This window comes from Hippopotamus amphibius, chromosome 4, assembly GCF_030028045.1.
Source record: "Hippopotamus amphibius kiboko isolate mHipAmp2 chromosome 4, mHipAmp2.hap2, whole genome shotgun sequence".
NCBI classification, from domain to species: domain Eukaryota; kingdom Metazoa; phylum Chordata; class Mammalia; order Artiodactyla; family Hippopotamidae; genus Hippopotamus; species Hippopotamus amphibius.
In genome coordinates, this window is record NC_080189.1 from 65,008,959 (window position 1) to 65,030,307 (window position 21,349).

A 21,349-nucleotide genomic window follows, 5' to 3' on the forward strand; every position below is an offset into this window, starting at 1 on the left:
GTGGGCTTTCTCTAGTTGCGGCCAGTGGGAGCTACTCTTTGTTGCAGTGCCTGGGCTTCTGAGTGTCGTGGGTTCTCTTATTGTGGAGCAGGGGCTCTAGGTGCGCAGGCTTCAGTAGTTGTGGCACGTTGGGCTCAGAAGTTGTGGCTCAGACTGTAGAGCACAGGCTCAGTAGTAGTTGTGGCACGTGGGCTTAGTTGTTCCACAGCAAGTGGGATCATCCCAGACCAGGGCTTGAACCCATGTCCCCTGCATTGACAGGCAGATTCTTAACCACTGCGCCACCAGGGAAGTCCTGAAATTTTCATATATATTTTCAAAATTTTGTGCATTATAAAAATATACTTACAAAAAATCAGAAATATAAAAAGTTTAAATCCCTATGATCTTATAGCATCTTAGTATATTTACTTTTATTCATATAATTTTAATGATTTTGTGTAAAAATTTTAAAAAATATACCTGCTGTGCATTATTTGAAAACTAAGAATATCAGAGTAATTTGAGAACCGTTTTCTATCATAATATTTCTTGATCTCCATTTCTTCTTTCCCATTTTTTCAGCTTACTTAAGACCTTTCTCCGTGTCTACGCTGTTCTCTATGTTATTCTGTACACCTTAGCTGCTTCAGTGTTTCCTCTTGCCTCCTTTCTGTGTTTCTCGCTTCTGATTAGGCCTCCTCGGATCCCACTCTGTTTGCCTTGGCTGTCCACATTTTTTATTGCTAGGGTATAACTGCATTCTGTGGCTCTAATGTATCTTGATTCCTCCAACCTTCTGGGTTTTTCTCTTGCCTGATTAAATGATCTAAACCTGAACTCCCAGTCATTGAAGAAGGTCTACCAGAATCTTCCCTGACTTCCAGAGTAGGCCATACGTTCTCCTGCTTCTTCATCTTCTACTGAACCTGGCTGTTCTTTATTCTCCAGATACCATTATTCCAAAGCTGTCTTGAATATTTACTGAACCATTTAGGGTAAATGAGTCTAAAATTTAAAATTAAATACTTTATACCACTGTTCTTAGGAGTTACTTGGCCTTTCCTAACACTGAGAATCTTGCCTTTATACCTTAGACCTGGCTTTATAAAAAGCAGTGATCAATGATTTAAGTTAATGTCTTCAGAACTAAATTGATGCTATATTGTACATCATGAAGAGATTAGATTCTAAAGAGGAAATTAGAAGATAAACTGGGTCTTGTGAAGGAAACTTTACTTAAAAGTGATATTTTAAGAATGCTTTTTTGTTAGTAAAAATTGGGAAAGAGATGTTTAATATTCAAAATATTTGTATTTGGATAATGAAAGTAGACCAGCTGCCACTGAATTTTTCTTTTTAAGATGGTATTCTGATAAAATTTGGATTGAAAAGAAAATGTTTATTCAACATATTTTTTTCCTTTATAATTAAGTTGATTTGATCATTTTGTTAGACATGTGGAATGGCTAACCTGCCTCACATATTTAATATTCAGTGTATGACATTCTTAGATTTTCAAATCTATATTAAAACATTAAACCTTTAAGTAACTTAGTATGATTTATAAATATTTTTGTTACCAGTGTTTGCATTTTTAAACTTTCTTTTTCTTTTTAAAATAAATGCATTATAGACAAGTAAATTGTGTGTAAAGAAAACAGAAGCCTGAACATGGTAAGCAAAAATTACATAGTGAAGTGTGGTATTTCTGGAGTTTTAGAGTAGTAAACATCATAATTTCTAGCATATATAGCAATGAAATATTTCTCATTTCACTCATTTATTTTTCAGTAAAATTTATTTTTTGTAATTTTAAACTGATTTTCTATTGCAGTGTGTAAATATTGTCAACTTATACAAAAGCAATTATCTATTATATATTCAATTGTTTAGAAAGACAGGAACTCCACCCATAGTTTTGCTACTGGCTAGATGAATGACCTTGAATTAAGTTACCATTATAGTCATTTTCTCATCTATAAAATGAAGGCATCAGCCTCATTTTTTCTTAGATTTTGTAACTTTTGCAACTCAAAGTAATTTCAAAACAAATATTATATTAATACTATACAGTCCTGAAAAGGATCTCACTGTCCCTTTGACACTCGAATCATCTGCTCAGTATCACTAAGCGACAAGAAAAGAGCTACTGCCAGGGATAGAAGTGTATAAGTAACCCATTCCCTCTTGAGGCAGCTCTGACCACTGGCAGTTTCTTTCTCCAAGTGAGCTAACATGTCTCTTCTTAACAATTTCAGTCCTTGGAATCATATAAGACAAGCATAATCCAACTTCTAGTATTAGAAAGCAACTGTATTCTTTTCTGGTTTTTCTTTCTTTTTTTAAAATCAAACATCCTGTTTCATCTGTTCTTCCTATAACAAAGTTTTGTGTTGGTTTTGTGTAATTTCAGACATATAAAATAGACATATTAATGAAATTAGAATTTGTAGATAAGATTGGATATAAATTTTGGAGTTGATGTTGGATTTTGATATCTAGGTAATAATGTATAAGGATCTCATATTTTTAACATTTTAATTGAACCCCACAGAAATGTTAGTCTTTATGAACTAGAAATTAAAATAATGCTAGTGTTAGATGCTTACTATATCCCAGGCTCTATTCTTTGCTTTCTAAGTGTATTATCTCATGTTGTTCATTTTTAACAACATCCTGTGAGGTATGGACATCTCCATGTTGGATATGAGGTAACTAAGGTACAGAGGCACTAAGCATCATAAAATAGAAATTATTCTAATTATATGTTGAAATTGTGTTATGTTAATTATTACGTTTTAGAATGTAGTTTCTTCCCTTCCATTAAATACTGCTGTAGTGTTTGATAAATCTACTGTTGTTCATATTAGTTGCTGAGATTTATAGAGTGCTTATTAAGGGCCAATGTGCTAATGCTTTCCATAGTTTATCTCATGTAATCCTTAAAGCAACTCCATTAGACATATATTGATTTTATCCCTATTTTATGGGTGAGGAAATTGAGAAGTATTACTTGTTCAAGATCACACAACTAAGAAGTGGTAGAATTAGAGTTTTGAGTCTAGGCAGTCTTGACTATGCTGCTTTAGCATATTTGACTACATTGGGGCAAAAATAGATGCTTCTTCTTGTAGGCAGTTCCAGCTATACAAGATAACAGACCATTGTTGTTTGCATCAGGGAAGCCCTTTGAAAATAGTTAATTCCTTTTCCTCTACATTACTTTGTAAGTAAGCTTATTAGAAACATATGGAATAAATACAAAGCCAAGACTTGAACTCTGATATGAAAGACCACATAGTTTTTTGTCCTAGAAAGGTAGTAGCCAAGACAAGTCATGTTGCTTATTCTGAATATTAAGTGAAATTTTAGGATGGAAGGATATTCGTGATAGCTTTTTAGTTTTGTTCAAAGTTAAATTTAGATTTAATTAGAATTTAAAGCAGATTTCTGTGATAGCCTATGTATCTATTGGATTGGCCAAAAAGTTCGTTCAGTTAGTGAATACATTGTTCATTAAAAGTTTTGGTGAAAATGAAAAGTGTCTTTTATTTTTACTTAAAACTGAACGAACTTTTTGGCTAACCCAATATATTCAAATTCCTATCAGCGTTAAATACAAATAGATCTTGGGATTGTCTGCTCCTCTCCATCATTTGTGCATGTAATTAGAAGTTAAATGTACTTTTTTGGTAAATGATGTGGTTGCTTCCTCTTGCATTATGCTTATCTAGTAGTGCCTAACCTGCAGACAAAGCACTTCTCAGAATATCAGATTCAGAATGTGCTTAAAGCTCATCACTTGGAGACTGAAGTATTGAGAAAAGTTAGCACGTGTGACTTCAACAAGGGAATTCAGCTTTTCCTATTTCCTTGTTATTCAAAGAGGGAATTCTGTTCTTTCTGTTTACTTCCCATGTGTTGATAAGTACATTTCTCTGAAAACTGTTTCATGTTATATTCTTTTTTTCTTGTACTATTTTATTTTTCCTTTCTTTGGAGGTTATTCAGTTTAGCATGGTAGTTCTTCTCAGTAGCGCTGTATTTGTCTGTGATTGTGCCACTTTTCACTTTCTTTTTCTCAGTAGAACTTAGAAGCATTAAACACATCTCTCTAATACTTAAATATTGAAATGAACTTTTTCTATGATGTGTGACTAGTTGGCAGTTTCACTTCATCTATACAGATATAAATATCTGAAGGAAAAGATAAAATTTTGTTTACCGCAATCAAAAAAAAGTTACTTCTAAACACTAGGCATCTAAAATTTCTCCTCTGAAAATGTCAATAGGGAAATAAATACAGGAAACACTAAAGAAAGTTTTGAAAAATAAAATGCAAGTGAATGACTTTTGAAAATTAGGCCAAAATTAGTGTATTTATAATCAATGACCAGGTCTTCACAGTGAGGTATATTCTCTTTCACTTTTGTTGCACAAATCCGCTAAAATAGCTAGTTAGGGATATACTTTTCACAATTGTAACCAAACATTTCCAATATAGTCTTCTAAAAAGGAAGGCAGTGTAGGCCCAGGGAATAAGAATCATCTGAAAATTTCCTCCCTGAGACTCTCTACTTGAGTTGAACCAGTCCTGTAATGTACTGATTAGGTGTGCTTGTTTTCAGCATAGTTGCATGCTTTCTCAAGCGTTGTTAAATTGCTGTATTTGATGAAAAATAGCAAACTGCTATTTTTTAAAACATTTATTAATCAAATTACTCATTTGCTTATATAAATACAAACCCCTCATCATTTTTATATTTTCTTTTTTGTTTTAATAAGATAGATTTATTTTGACAATTAAAAGTAATAATAATAATACAAGAGGCAGCTCAGTGTTTCAAATGATAAAATAGTTCCATTTTAACTAGTAAGAACCTTTACAAGATCATGGCATTTAGGTTTAGGGCACCTATCTCTTTGGACCAAATCATATGTTATTTGAATCTACTATGGTATTGTTAGTGTGTTTCATTAGACATAGTGCAGAGCCGCTGTGATCTTTAACTGTTAATGTTCTTTTCTTATCACTTTACTGTGTAGATACCCTTCATGAGATCCAACTCTGCCACAGCTCATCCTCGGAGGCAATCCTGGAAACCTCTTTTATAAGTGTGATTTTAAAAATGTGGATAACACTCTCAATAGAGTACATAAAGTAAAGGAGAACAGCTATCTTGTCCTTCCCATAAGCTTATCACTGCAAAAAGTTGCCTTTGCTTGTCAGGTTTGGATAGAATGTAATTGATTGGTTTGTTACTTGGACTGACAAGGCAGTTAATTTGCCTATGTGGATTTTTTCCTCCTTTTTTTCTTCAACTTTTTTTTTCTTTTTGCACTAATCAGAAACATTTGATATGTGCATTGTTGAAAAATACAAGATAATGTCTTGTCAGAATTGTCCTATTAAGTAATGTCTTCCCCTCTTGCTTCTTTGGCAAATGATATACAGTGTTTGGACTTTCTAAAGAGTTATGGAAGCCTGTGGGACTTACATGCAATGTGCTACTCGTTGTTGAACAAATCTAGTAACAAACAAGAAAGACAGTGCATTCCATTAGTCTGCTATTTTGTTTCATCCAACTTAATACATATATTCATATATGAAATGCTGCATTGGGAAACAACTGTAGACTATATTAAATGTTACTTCTATTCATAATATTCAGCAAAAGTGAAAGACTTGTGAAAGCATATGCCATTTTAGTTTGACTCATTAGTTCTAGTGTGAAAGCACTAATATTATTAGCATGTAGTTTTTACCACTTCAGATTTTAAGATCATAAATGAGGATATATCTGTGTTGATCTCTAGATACTTTTTAGTAATAACCAAATTTATTCAGTCTTTATTGATTTAATACAAACTTTCTCTGTTCAATATAATTTTATTTTTCTCAACCTTAAGTATGAGGTTACAGAATAAGGAGAGAGATACAAAGCTTGACTGTACAACCTGCCAACTGAAAGATCTTCGTCAACATCTGTATCTTTCCAAAGGTTTACAGAATTAAAATTTGATCTTCAAGCTTTAATGATCCAGTTTTAAGTCAACGACAGAAATATGTTGAATATTTCATCACTTCATCTTGAACTGATTTAGAAGAGACTCTTTGCTGAAATTGAAATGCATATATACATGTAAATTGTCAACAAGTCTCTTGGAATTTCCTGATTTATGAATGTGGTTTGGGACATCTTTTCAGGTATAGTGGCAATTGAAAATAGCTTAAACATTAAGAATAGAGTAGGAAATGTTATAGATAATCAAAAGCAAGTGTAAATATAAAGTTGCTGTATGCTAGTAATCTTTAGTTACACTAAGGAACATTATTGGATATTTAATAAAAGTAGTATGTATATAAAATACGTATAAACTGAGATCATTAACTTATTGAAAGATCTTATAACATTGGAGGAAAAATACTAATACCCTGTAGCAAAACCAGTGAGCTTTTTTTAATTAGAAAAAAGACTCATTATTTATTACTGTGTAAGCATGAACAAAAGTTGATAATTATTACTATTGCTGAACTCCAGCTGATTTTAAGAAAAATGGCAGATTGCCATTTCCTAAAAGAGAATATGCTAATACATTGGGACCTGACCCTCCTTTGATATATGGTGAGAAATTACTAGTGGTCATTTTATTTTAGATTTTTTTGGAAACATCATTAAGCCTTGTGGTTTTGGTGTTACTATTAATCAAAATCCTTTCCACCTGGTTCTGTTTAGAATACCATATTATCATCATTCTCCATCTTACACTTCAGTGGTGGATAAGCTGTTCCATATTTGGTGCTAGCCCTAAGAATCTTTGTCGCACATCACAAATACAAACCACGTAATTCATAATATCGTTGGTCCTGCAAATGTGTATTTGAAGTAGAACTTGTAAAGAGAATAGAATAAAACACTTTCTCCTAATAATCTCCTAGACACTCTCATTATTTCCATGGTACAAAGTTAACCCTTTTCTGTGATTGGTACAGTTGTTATTCAAAGGAGATATTAATGTGTATTTTAAGGCAATATATATTAAATAGGTCATATTTTACAGACATATACAAGAGAAAACAGCTTGACAGGTAAATGATGGTTATTTGTCACATAACGGAAAGAAAAAAACACTGAAGTATCAAGAAGTAAAATAACTCAAATACAAGAAGAATGACGTGGCAGTATATAGAGTGGTTCTCAAACTTTATAGTACATCAGAATCACAGGAAGGATTTGTTTAAAAACAAATTGCTCACCTACTCACCTCCTTATTTTCCTCCTCCCTGTTTTCCTCCCTCTTACTTCTCTCTACAGTTTCTGATTAAGTGGGCCTGGGATGAGGCATGAAAATTTGCATTTCTAACAAGTTCCCTAGTGATGCGAATGCTGCTGGCCAGGGACATCCTTTGAGAACCATTTGTATATAATAATTTTAAAAGAATCATGATATTGTGGTTGACATTAATTGATTAAATGTGGCTTTAATTTTGTTAAAGGGGCCCTTAAATTTTCAAAAATTCTTGTTTCTAGATAAAAGATTATAGTAGTTTTATCTACAGCACATAGTTTAACTTCTTTATTATACATAAGTTCAGTTAAACATGTGTTTATTTTGTACCTGTTATGGAGACAGCAATATTTTAGGTACAGAAATGAATCAAGGAACATAGCCTTTTTCTATAATTCACTAATTCCTTTGTTAAGAAAAGATTTGAAATTAGGATTGTTTAACATGAGAACAAAAATTTAGCGTTAACCTTTATCCATTTTAAGTTTTGTAAATGAATTTTATTTATCATTTGTATATCATTGTTATTCATGTGTTTCTTGAGTGTCTATCTGATTTTACATTTATAATGTTAAAAATAGATCACTGACCACTAAATAATAAGAATATTCATACTCATTATCCTATTTCCCTGTTTTTACATCCTATTACTTAAGGAGATCACTCTTTTTAAACGCTTTAATGTTCTTTATTTGACAAAATTTACTACTATCTTACTTGATTCTCAGTATGGGGATATTTTATTAATATTTCATCAAAATCTATTCAAGGAATTCAGAAGGGCCCTGTAGCATAATGGAATATCTTACAATATTAATTTTTCCTTAAGTTTTCTGAAATCATGTTGACAATCAAAACTTATTTAAGAGGCTCAGCCTTAAAGCTGCATGGCATATGAAGGCAGAAATTTTTTCCTTCCTATCTGAGTCAGCATTTTGTCAATTTCCATAATACTAAGGACTGTGATATTTCTGAGATGGACATGCTTTGAAATACTTTTTTTTTTTTTAAGTAAAAATGTAAGCCTCTTTCTCCCAGTACTCAGTCTTAAGACTTTCTGCAGGCTTGCTGATAAGATTCACTGCTGCTCAGGTACATAAGATGTAATGAAATTGGATGCTCATGCTGGGCTTTGTAAATAAAATGAGATTGACCCCCAGCCATTTTCTCATTTATCTGATTTACATTGTAAAATCAAGATCTACACTATTGATTAGAGAATAATTAGTTAATTATGAGCAGGGAAATACAAAGTTATGTGGGGTTTGAGCACAGCAGGTTGTACTGCTGAAAAATTTCCAAAGGCATGAGCAGATGGAGATCAGTTTATTAAAGAACAAAGCAGCCGTGTTTCAGTTATGAAAATGTCTAATCGTTCTCTCGTGCTGTGAAGAGGTTCTTGACCTTATTGTGTGTTTTTACATGAATTCTTTTATTTCGTTTTATTTTTTCCTTTCAGTTTTAGTCTTGTAACTGGCTGCTGCCGATGTAGCAAACTGAATTGATCTTATTTAAGTGATCATTAAATGTGACTTTGAATTTCAATAATTATCCAAATATTTTTCCAGTTTACGTACTTTAATGTGTAGAGAATATTTTTGTCTTTTCTACCACTCATTCATTATTGATGTGATGAAAGTCTGTAGAAGCATTAATGAAAATATGTTCAAGACCTCCACATTAGTCTTTGTGAAATATAATATAAAAGACATTTTGTAATTATTTAGAAAATGAGCATATAGGTGATTTACACTAAAAGTGTTATAAAAAGGAGTAGCGTTTGCCTTTATTGATATTAAATGTTATTCTAATATTGGTAGAATGCAGAGTTTTGTGCAAGCTCATATTATTTTAGAAGTGATTTAACTCATGGGCCACAAACCTGCATTTTATCCATCTGTTAAAATGAATAATTGAAATAATTGGCTACTGTGAAAGAGCCTATCGCTACAGCTTAATACATTTGTGTAGGTTTTTCAGCTGCTAGTAAGATTTTATGTAAGTAATGTTAGTATTCAAGACCAATTCTTTTGATCATTCTTGTGTAGAATTTTTACATAGAAATGATGAAAGTGTAAGAAAACCCAACTCATCAATTCTCTTGATATTTAGTTGTGGGTTTTTGTTTTTTTTTTTAAGTGAACGGATATAACAGTATATATTTTCAAAGTCAGTTCTTTATTTTACTCTATGTAGACTTGGAAGGGATCTAAATCAAATATTCATCGACATAAAAATGGCTATGATTATGGATCAACCTGGTCATAAAACAGGTACATCACTTTTCAAGTCCTGTGTTATGGATTTCTATTCTTCCTGAAATTTAACTGATCATCTGGCTATAACATATATTTAGGAGGTTCACTTAATTTTTTTTAGTTAGTTTTGAAAAGTAGTTATTTAGTGTACTCTCCTAGTGAAATTATCAATTGGGAATTAAGAGAGTTTAAGAAACTCTTTCGAAGACTGGCGTGTCTCTTAGGTGTGGACGGAAATAAATAAGTTGTTTCCTTTTACTTGTATGCATATTCTCAGTAATCACGTAAACACATGACTGGTTGCTTCTATGGATCATAGGACATATGAACATAAATCATTTTCTTCCTCTTCTTTGTCTAGGGTGCTATACTTAACCATATGCTAAGTAAGTATTTTAAATACATATAGAACTGTGTTTATTTGGTCACTGCATTTTGTTAAATGAATATGTAAAAGAACATATAGGTATAGCTGCTTTATTATTTATGTCTGTATCCATTATGAATCTGACACCTAGGAAGTGTATTTAGTAAGAATCTAATTAAACAATCAAGTTTCCTTTTCTTATAAATGGGATTTATTTTATCTCACTCAAAATTGTAATTTTAGAATGTCCTATAGGATAATGTTAATGTGTACAGTTTTATTAGATGTTTAGAGGATATTCTTTTAGCATCTAGTTTGCATTTTATTAAAAAACAGTTTCTTATAGGTTAGTTTTATATTATCTTTTAATATTTTAAGACATCTTCCTATTTAATATGTGTGCTATTGGTATAATTGTTTTTATTACATAAACATTTGTGTTATTGAATAAAGTATATTGTATTATATCTCTGTGCTTTTTGGGTCAATGACTGCTTTTGCACAAGATTTATTATTTTGATAAGTTAAATATGTACTATGTTATGTATTGCAATTATGAATTTATATGTAGGAAGAAGATGTAGAGGTCATAAATAATAATTTGATCAGTAACTGCTTAAACTCTGTTTCAGCTTTTAGATAACAGAATGATTGCAGACAGAGCCTTATGAGTTTCTGATTTTTGAGTTTTTAAAATGATCTAAATTTGTAATTTAGCCATAATTTATTGGCTGACAAAATTTGCTGACCTTTACAAAGTGGTGTGTGTGTACATGAAATAAATAATTCACTATTTTTTACCATCTAAATTTTCTTTGATTTCTAGGATTCTTAATGGCATCATTTACATTTGTCTGTGGTGAATTAATTCTTGCAAATTCTGCTGGACTTCACTTGTATCACTCAGGATGTTTTCGTTACCAGCACATGAAGCTATAGATTTCTTCAGTTAAATATTTTAGTATAGAAACAACTATATTTTTTCCACATGGAAATAATTTTAGTCATTCTTAGAAAAGGCTTATGTTTACATATTTTTTTACTAACAGAGTTATTGACTTCATGATTGGGTTATTTCTTTTTGTTTTTTCCTCTCCTGGATTTTGGCAGTTCCTAAGAGTATTAACTACTCCTTTTTGCTACTTAGTCTTGGAATTACAGTTTTTATTTACCAGTGAGTGAACTATAACTTGAGAGAACTCCTATATCACCCTTGATTCTAACAGGCGAATTCTGCCTTTCCTCTGGAACCCATCACTAACATATGAGTTCCATGTGTAGACTGAGTCATTCTAAAAAGTATCACTAATGAAGGAATTAGTAAGGATTAGGTCACCTCCAAATGGCATATACGTCAACATTATCTTCTAAGAAATCTAGCATATAAAATTTTTCTTTTCCCTTTTGCATTTATTATTGAGCTGAAAGATAACTTGTTTACAATTAATTGAAATCAGCTACAAATTAAAACTATATCAATGTAGCAAACTTGTTCTTAATTTCTTACCTTGAAAAAAAAATATATGTATACACACACACACCAGCAAGAACCACCTTAGTACATGATGGTGAAAGGTAGTGAATTATGATTCATCTTTATATTCATCATAGTGGTTGACTCTAGTTATACACTAGAAATCATAATTTACAAGTTATTGTGGCACAGACTTATAAAGTAAATGTACAGTATTAGGTTGTAGTTTGATATGAACTAGGAAAACATTAATACTATAACTCTTCACCTATCAAAAGCCCAGATTATTGGCGATCTAAACTTGCTTAAAAACCCTAAGTTAAGCAAGAAAGACTATAGTTAACCAAAATTGAGTCCATGTACTTAGTAGTTCTCATTTTCATGTGTTTTTAAACTGTCAGTTTGCACAGTCCTAAGTCCAGTGATCTGGTTTCTGAATTTGCAGTGAATTATTGTTGGGGAAATGCTGCTTAGACAAATAACACTGACAATATCAAAAAGTAGTGACTGATATTTTTCATGCAAGTGAAGACCTATAAAAGTTGAATATAAGAATTCAAACAGAAGAGCAGACTGATTGTACTTATTTCCAAACAGAAAAGGCGGGCATACTGTTAGGCATGTAGCAGCATCTGTTACTCATACTTGTGACCCTGGGATGACAAAGATAGAGTAAATTGTATTTAATGGATTTTCTTGATGAAGCAAAGAATGTGGTTGTCTTTAAATTTCCCATTAAAGATGACTGAAATACTAGTTTCCATGCTTGAAGGAATATGCCCTCAGCTATCTAAAAATCTCAACCTTTTCATACTCGTAAATGCTTATGCTCTGAAGGGTCCTCTATGTGTTTAATGTAATTGGAATTTTAACAATTGAAAGGTAAATAAGTTGAGGTGAGAAGAACATAAAATTGTGTGGGCTTGCCATTTAGTTTTATGTAATTTTGATGTTAGCTATATATTGTCTATTACTTTTTCTTTATATTAGAACAACAGGTATTTAAACATTTTAACTGCTTTTAAATATATTTTTGGATAGTTTATTTACAATATTGGCACAGTAAATGAAGTACTGTTTGTTCTTCCTATTTGATTTGATTTTTTCATATAGCTGGAATTATTATAGTAAACATTTTTATTCAAGTCCATCTCTTTAGTCCAAGCAAAGGTTTGGAAAAATACATACGTTTATTTGGTTATAAGAAGTAAACTGTAGAGGAAGGAGCACGTAAACTTGTGACATATAATTGTGTTTTAAACTTCTTTTTACCTGAATAACTTAGCTAAGTTGCTAAATTTTCTGAAACTTTTGATTTCCAAAATGGGTCTTTGGGAGATTGGGTTTTATAGCATGATATGAAATTTTTACTATAAATGTAGATTTATAGTTCCCTTTATTATGAAAATAAATTGTTTTTCTTTGCATGTTGTTTATCACAACTCCTTCCCCCTTTTTTTGTAGTAAAAATTACTGAATAGTAATTTTGTACTTTAAGTAATATATGTCCTATAAAATATCCTCCTTGCTTTCTTTCCTCAACTTTTTAAGTTTTAAATCAGTAAGAGTAACTATATATAAAGAGAATGTGACAGATTGGTTTGGAGAAAGTATTTTTTTAACTTAAAAAAAAGAGTATAAAGAAAGAGAAGAATATAATCCTTTCTATAAAATGTATACATCTTTGTTATTTGTTGTTAAATTTTGGTCTTGTTATTCCAACTGATGCAAAATTCTTTTTAAAAAACACTGAAATAATACAGATCTTTCTTCATTGTCAGCAGGATGAGATTGTCTGAAACGAAGAATAGGTATGATAGTTTTCTTAGATTTTGTACATCATAGGTGGCAAAGACACTATCAAAACATTTGGTAATAAGCTTTAAAATGTACTAGGAGGTACTTTGAAAAACCAAATGCACTGAAAGTGACAGGTAAATTTTTGAGAAAATTTATATTTTAGAAAATAATGTAAAATTCTTAGAATGGTTTTTATTTGCTATAGATTGTTAGCATGCTATAAACATTAGAAATTTTATTTATAATCTACCTTAACTTAGAGTGATGAGGTATATAAGTTGTATAGAATTAAGCTCAGTGTAGCCTAGTAGAATTCATTAGATTTAAAAAAAATTTTAAATAATCACAATGTATTAGATTAAATTTATAACCTTGAATTATATGTATCTTATATTATTAAATGTTTTAAAACTATCTAATGGGCAAGTGATTATTATTGAAGTTCAAAATTGAAAATGTTAATGTTTGTTAGTTTTGAACACATATGGCTATACACAGATTTATTCCTATGCTTTTAACTTTTCTACTATCAAAATGTTCTGAATGATATTTGTTTTGTTTGTTAATTTTATTGTTTTGGTATTTTGTTTTTCCTAAAACATTAATTTCATGTTTAGATTGTCTTTTTCATAAATATTAATTTAATAATCTTGTCAGCTAAGAATAGAATTAAGTGTTACAGTTGAAATATACACTAGTTTGCTGTTTTTCTCTGAAAACGTTATTTTTTTATATTATTTAAATATACCATAAATCTGTTTACTATGCAGGTGTGATGAATGCAGATTGTGCTACCATTTTGGTTGTTTGGATCCTCCTTTGAAAAAGTCTCCTAAACAAACAGGCTATGGATGGATATGTCAGGAGTGTGATTCTTCATCTTCCAAGGTATGGAGCGAAACCTATAAAAAAAAGTATTGTTTCTCTTTATTTTGATAGCTTTTCTATATCTCACCATCAGCTTCCTAAGTTTAAAGAGAATTGAAATATGAAAGACCAACATTTTAATCTAATGCACTTTAAGAATATATTGCCTTGGTGATTTTATTCCCTTAAGGAGTAAAGAACTCTACTGAATTATATCAATTTTCTATATGAAATATTTTAGCTGTTTTGTTTATTCTCTATATTACTGTAGCATGTTAAATAGTTCTGTAGTAGCCAAAAAAAAAGTCACCCTCTGCTAATTTACCAGCCCCTAGGGAATAACCAATAAAATCCAATTTAATTTTATAGATGACTCAAGATATAGTAAGTATATTGTGAATGTTTTATTGGGTCTGTTCTTTGAGAAAACTAGTTTTTATATCCTGAAAATTTTTTCTGAAATTATTTTAGGTAAGTAGAAAGGATGAAATATCTAATAAAGTTGTTTCATAGTTTATCTCCAAAACTAAACTATTGAAATTGTGTCTTTTAAATATCAGTATTATAACCTTAAATTGTGATGATCGGCATTTTAAGATTATTATGTGTTAAAGTGTGTGAGTGAATAGCTGGACTCCTGATGCTTTGACTCATTTGACATAAATATTGAATATATTTGAACTAAGATAATATGGTCACCTGTGGGTTAATCAAATTATCCTTCTTTAAATAGACAACAGAAGTTAACTGTCTATTGTAATATGGACCTCAAGCCATCTTTCCCAAATGCCACTTAAGAGCATTTGTTTTTCCTAGAGTGAATTAAAATTGATACGGAATTCCTGTCTGATCATAGAATCAAAAATATTCTTTTTATCATTTAAAATGATTTACTCCAGCTTACCACAGAAGCCATCTGTAAAAGTTTATTTATTAAAAACTGCAGAAAAACATTTGGCTGTAGAAAAAAAAAAACTATTTAAAAGGTTTTTTAAATAACCAAGTTTATTACAAATTTTATGTATTTGTTTAATGATTATTAATATAGAATCTTATGCATTTTATATAGTAATCAAGCATTTTTGCTCAAGGTTTTAAACTGTACAATATCAAGAATTATTTTCCAGTTATTTTATTAAGACTAAGATTTAAGAGGGAGCATATTTAATATCAAAAAGTTTTATTACATAATTAAAAAATGCTTTCCAGAAATTGTATTTAAATGAGAAAACAATATTGGTGTACTGTAGATTTTAAATAGTTGTCTTATGGGATTCTTTGTGGTATAATTTTTCTAGGTGTGTTTTTTGTTTGGGGTTTTCTTCTACCCTCAAAAAGCAATCAGGAAAGCAATTTTGAAAAATGATTTAATGCAGTTTATAAATAAGCCTTTTTGCATACATTATTTTGAAAAGGTTTTATACTACCGTAAATATGTAGCATTATATTAAATACAGAGTGCCTTTGTTAAGTTATATAGTAATTTCGGTAATGAACATTGAAAATGCAAGAGGACATTTCACATATGTTGGGAACATACAAAATGAATATTTTGTAAATGCAGTAGGTGTGTGCCAGTGGACACTGAGATGTTCTTGTATTTTGTTTTTCCCTCTCTATGAGAGAATAAGGTCTTTGGACTTTGCATGGAAATCCATCAGGAGGGCACTTTGTTAGAAAACTTGCACTGTTTTAGCTGCACTCTGTTTGACCTGTGATTGAATGAGTACCAGATATAAACAGCCAACATTTTCAAAATTTCATCCAAATATGCTGTCTAACTGCTGAATGTCACAGCAGTTTATTGTAAGGATTACAGCAGTGAAATGGATTTGTATTTTAATCATATCAAGATGAGTTATTGCATACTTCTACTTTTTTCCAGTGAAAAATTAAACTTAATAGTTAAGCTAAAAATTAAGGAAACTTAATTAATTCCCTTGAATATGTTTTGCTCACTTTGAAAACTTTCATTCCTGATCAGCAGGTTACTAAATTTCTGTTTACATTTTCTCTTGTAAAGTGTTTATTAGTATTGGGTCCCAAGAAGAAAACGTGGATAGATAATGTCATGCTTTCTAAGGCAGAAGCTTTTAAATTGAGAAAGCAGTATATTATTAACATCTGAGTCTAGAATATTAGTATCATTTGGGCACCTAAAAGAAATCCAGAATAAAAGGTAGTGTATTTTGCTTGTCTTTCATTCCCCTCTATTTGCTTTGATGGAATGATATTTTTTAGGTAATACTAGGTATATTTGCCATGTTCACATATTTTAATAACATGAAAAGCTAAGGTAGAAGTAGTTACTGCCAAGGGAAAGGAAATGAATCAGTTGCCAATAAATTTAGGTGGGGTAAAGTGAATATAAAATTGTTACAGCCATAAAATATATATCACACTTCCTTTCTCTATGGTAGTCAGTATTAAGTACAAGAAGTCTTAACTTTTATTATAAAAATCTGACTCCCAAGTTAACAAATTATTTATTTTGCTTAGAATTTTAGATTATGTAAGGTGTGGATATATAGTTGAAAATGTGCTTAAAAATGCATTGCACTATAAACATTATTTAACTGTTAACATTGTCTTCAAATTTTGCATACCAGGGGAAACTCTAAAATATTGCCATGTATACTGTGAGCAGCATAACGTATTTGTATGACTTTGTCCTTCAAGTAATGGGCTTTTTGCAATAACCCTTATGAGAGCAAAAATCTTCTGTCACTGATCCTGCCTATTGCTTTTAATTATAGAAATCATAGAAATGAAATTATAGAAATTCCACAAAAGTCTAGTAAGATTCATCATATCTCAATCCATAATTTGAAGCTTTAACTCATGAAAGATAAAATATATCTAAGTATATTAAATTAACAGTATGGGATTAATGATAATAAATTAATGATATTGGTTTAATAATGATTTACCTAACAGTAGAATGATTATTTGAGATATAATTGACTTTAACAATTATATAACATTATGTTAGTTTCAGATATACAGCATAATGATTCAATATTTGTATATAGAATGACTTTTATTCCACAAAAGTATGGCATGATAAGACTTTCACTGCCTTACCAATCCTTCGTGAACCAAGGTAGTCACTTTAGGTTTCATGAAAAAAGACCAGCTACATGGACTCAGATGTATACATTACATGTAACACACATGGAGTAAAAATCTACACACATACAAACACGTGCATGAAACATACTTTCTCCCATAGGCTGTGCTTCAAAGATACTTGACTAAGACAGCAGCTATCTAAGATAGTGTGCTAGGTTTGTATTCAGTGGTGCTAGTTCATTGCTACTGATCACCATGCATTAGGTTTTGTCCCCTTGCTCTTTACTGTGTTGTGAAAATACTGTTGCTAATGAATGCTATATGCCTGGAAAAGCAATGTATTTTATTCTTTCTCTTCCACCTCACCCATCCTTTATTTTTTTCTCCCAAGTCTTTACTATCATCCATTCTCCCAAACCAAATACCTGGAATCATCCTAAAATCTTCTTCATCCTGTCCCAAATAGAAAATCACTTGCTGAGTCTTGAAAAAGTGTGCTTCCTTAAATATTTCTCCAGTTTACTCTTTGATCCTTTTCTCTACTGTTACTGCCTTGATTTGTTGCCTCACTTTTTCCTCGTTCTATCAGTTCCTATTTTACAGGCTATCTAAATAAGTCTGCCAGACTCATCTCCTCTTTTATTTGTTCTCTTCACTAGGGTCCTTCAGAAGGAAATGTTTGTACTTCAGGAGATCGACCAGATGACTAAATTAATTTAACTCTGTATAGCATCCCATTTTAATTTCTATGAGTGTGTTTTCTAATATAAATAACATATTACTACTGTAGAATACATATATAACTTCACACATGTGTACTTATTAAGGTATGTATATAAAATATTTTAGTAGAGTACATCAAAAACAATGTTTGGAGATCATAGTCCCACACTGCTACTAGAGTAATCTTCCTGAAAGTCTTTTTAACATACCACTGCTTTACTATCTGTCAGTGTTCTCTCATCCTCCTACATACCCAGAATATAACTGACAAAATCTGGAAATTAACATTGATACATTGTTACCATCTAATCCTCAGACCTCATTCAGGTTTTGCTCTTTGTCCCAGTAATGTCCTTTATAGCAAAATGATCTAATACAGAATGACTTGTTGAATTTAGTTTTCTTGTTTCTTCAGTCTTTCATCTGGAAAGTCCCTTAGTCTTTCCTTGACTTTCATCACATTGCCACTTTTGAAGATTATGGGGCAGTTATATTTTGTAGAATGTCTTTTACTTTGCATTTTTGTGATCTTTTCTTGTGGTTAGATTTATTTTATGCATCTCTGATAAAAATACCACAGATGTGATGCAGTATGCATTCTATCAGGTGACACATGATTTCAATATGAACCATAAATGGTGATGTTAACTTTAATCAGTTGGCTGAGGAGTTACCTGCGTTACCTGCAAGTCCTCTCCATTCTTTTCCCCTAATTAATAAAGTAGTTTGTAGGGAAGAACCTTGAGACTGTGTAAATATCCTATTCCTTATCAGACTTTCATTTTCTGTTTTCAGTGGGTTATATTGGTTATTATTATTTATTTTGATGTTTGAATTGTCCCAAATTTGGCTAATGAGAGCTACTTCGGGCCGGCTTCTGCTACTTCGGGCTGGCATCTGTGTCCTTTTCACATGATCCCAGAAATCTTTGAGTGCTTCCTTACTAAAGGTGTTCTAGACTCAATTTGTTCTTTCCCTTCCCCTACTCCTGGAACCAGCCATTTCTCCAGGGAGCTCTGCTTCCTTTTAGTGGAGAATGGTATTTAGAAACCAAGATCATTGTACTAGATGTGCTTATTGTTACTGGGATGTTGCTTCTCCTAGGTCTTCACGGTAGACAGAGCCAAGGACTAGATGTATGTATGTATGTATGTATATTCATAGACATACACATTTACATTTCTATTTCTGTGTCTTCATAGATATTGGAAACCATTGTAATTTTTTCCTTTTTCATGTTTGTAACTCAGTGAAAACTGGCTCCCATTATCGTTAATATATGTTATATGATTAATCCCGTGATGTAAAACTAATCTCCTATCACCACCCACTCCCACGCCACATGGACACCTACTTTGCTTGCCATAACGTGATGGCTGGTAGATTGAATTATTCAGGAAGGGGAGAAAGAGGGATCAAGGACAGACTTTTTTTTTTATAAGCTTCTAAAATTATTTTAATGAGCATTCAGGAAAAAGAACCATTGTTTTATGTATGTAACAAATTCTTCAGTTATTAAGTTTTTAAGCTAAAAATTAACATTTTTGCAATTTTAAAACATATAAACGAGGCATTTAACTCAAGTCAAACTTCAACAAATGGATAGTTTAAAATTGTTGTGTACGTACATATAAGATATAGACTTAATATTGTATTGTTTTAAATTTTTACTTTATATTGAAGTAGAGTTGATTAAGAATGTTGTGTTAGTTTCAGGTGTAGGGAAAAGTGATTCAGCTATTCATATACATGTATCTATTCTTTTTTAAATTCTTTTCCCATGTAGGTTATTAGAGAGTATTGAGCAGTTCCCTGTATACAGTAGGTCCTTGTTGGTTACCTATTTTAAATACAGCAGTGTGTACATGTCAATCCCAAATTCCCAATATATCCCTCCCACCCATTCTTCCCTGCTGGTAACCATAAGTTTGTTCTCTGAGTTTATTTCTGTTTTATAAATAAGTTCGTTTGTATCATTTTTTTTTTTTTTAGATTCCACATGTAAGCAATATCATATGATATTTGTCTTTTTCTCCCTGACTTACTTCACTTAGTATGATAATCTCAAGGTCCATCCATGTTGCTGCAAATGATATTATGTCATTCTTTTTAATGGCTAATACTCCATTGTATACGTGCACCACATCTTCTTTATCCATTCCTCTGTCTATGGACATTTAGGTTGCTTCCATGTCTTGGCTGTTGTAAGCAGTGCAGTAGTGAATGTTGAGGTGCATATATCTTTTTTTTTTCCACCTTGATTGGAGTATAATTGCTTTACAATTTTGTGTTAGTTTCTGCTCTACAACAAAGTGAATCAGCAATATGTATACATATATACTCATATGCCAGTGCCACTCTCTCACTTCGTCCCAGCCTCCCCTTCCCCGTGTCCTCAGGTCTGTTCTCTATGTCTGGACTCTATTCCTGCCTTGCCACTAGGTTCATCAGTACCATTTTTCTAGCTTCTGTAAATGTATGTTAGCATAGGTTATTTGTTTTTTTCTTTCTGACTTACTTTACTCTGTATGACAGACTCTAGGTCCATCCACCTCACTACAAATAACTCAGTTTTGTTCCTTTTTATGGCTAATAGTCCATTGTATATATGTGCCATATCTTCTTTATCCATTCATCTGTCGATGGACATTTAAGCTGCTTTCATGTCCTCGCTATTGTAAATAATGCTGCAGTGAACATTGTGGTACATGTATCTTTTTGAATTATGGTTTTCTCAGGGTATATGCCCACTGGTGGGATTGCTGGGTCATATGGTAGTTCTATTTTAGTTTTTTAAAGAACTTCCATACTTTTCTACATAGTGACTGTATCAATTTACATTCCCACGAACAGTGTAGGAGGGTTCCCTTTTCTCCACACCCTTTTCAGCATTTGTTGTTTCTAGATTTATCTTTTTGAATTATAATTTTGTCTGGATATATGCCCAGGAGTGGGATTGCTGTATCATACGGTGATTCTATTTTTAGTTTTCTGAGGAACCTCCATATTGTTTTCTATACTGGTTGTACCAATTTACATTCCCACCAACAGTGTTAAGAGGGTTCTAACCTCTTCTCTACACTCTCTCCAGCATTTGTTATTTGTAGACTTTTTAATGATGGCCATTCTGACTGGTGTGAGGTGGTACCTTACTGTAGTTTTGACTTGCATTTCTCTAATAATTAGTGATGTTGAGCATCTTTTCATGTGCCTTTTGGCCACCTGTATGTCTTCTTTGGAGAAATGTCTATTTAAAGTCTTCTGCCTATATTCCTATTGGGTTGTTTTTTTGATATTGAGCTGCATGAACTGTAAATTTTGGAGATTAATCCCTTATAGGTCTCATTGTTTGCAAATATTTTCTCTTATTCGGTGGGCTGTCTTTTTGTTTCATTTATGGTTTTCTTTGCTGTGCAAAAGCCTTTGAGTTTGATTAGGTTCCGTTTGTTTATTTTTGTTTTTGTTTCCCTTACTCTAGGAGATAGATCAAAAAAGATATTGCTGTAATTTATGTCA

At 31.5% G+C, this 21,349-nt stretch overlaps 1 protein-coding gene across 10 annotated transcripts in view; it reads left to right on the top strand.

The window, feature by feature from the left end:
* The window catches only part of PHF14 (PHD finger protein 14), a 188,049-nt gene that overhangs the window by 113,827 nt on the left and 52,873 nt on the right, over window positions 1-21,349 (top strand). For 2 of the 10 annotated variants that reach the window (XR_009053116.1, XR_009053121.1), the window contains 2 exons: window positions 5,029-13,182; window positions 13,942-14,038. Coding sequence is in view for 3 of the 10 variants with exons in the window: in XM_057730901.1 (XP_057586884.1) it covers window positions 13,153-13,182; window positions 13,942-14,059 (148 nt within the window). In the remaining 7 variants the exon portion in view is untranslated. Of the gene's footprint in view, window positions 1-5,028; window positions 13,183-13,941; window positions 14,060-21,349 lie in introns of those variants that run through there. The other 8 variants (XR_009053119.1, XR_009053118.1, XR_009053120.1 and 5 more) reach the window with 8 other exon arrangements.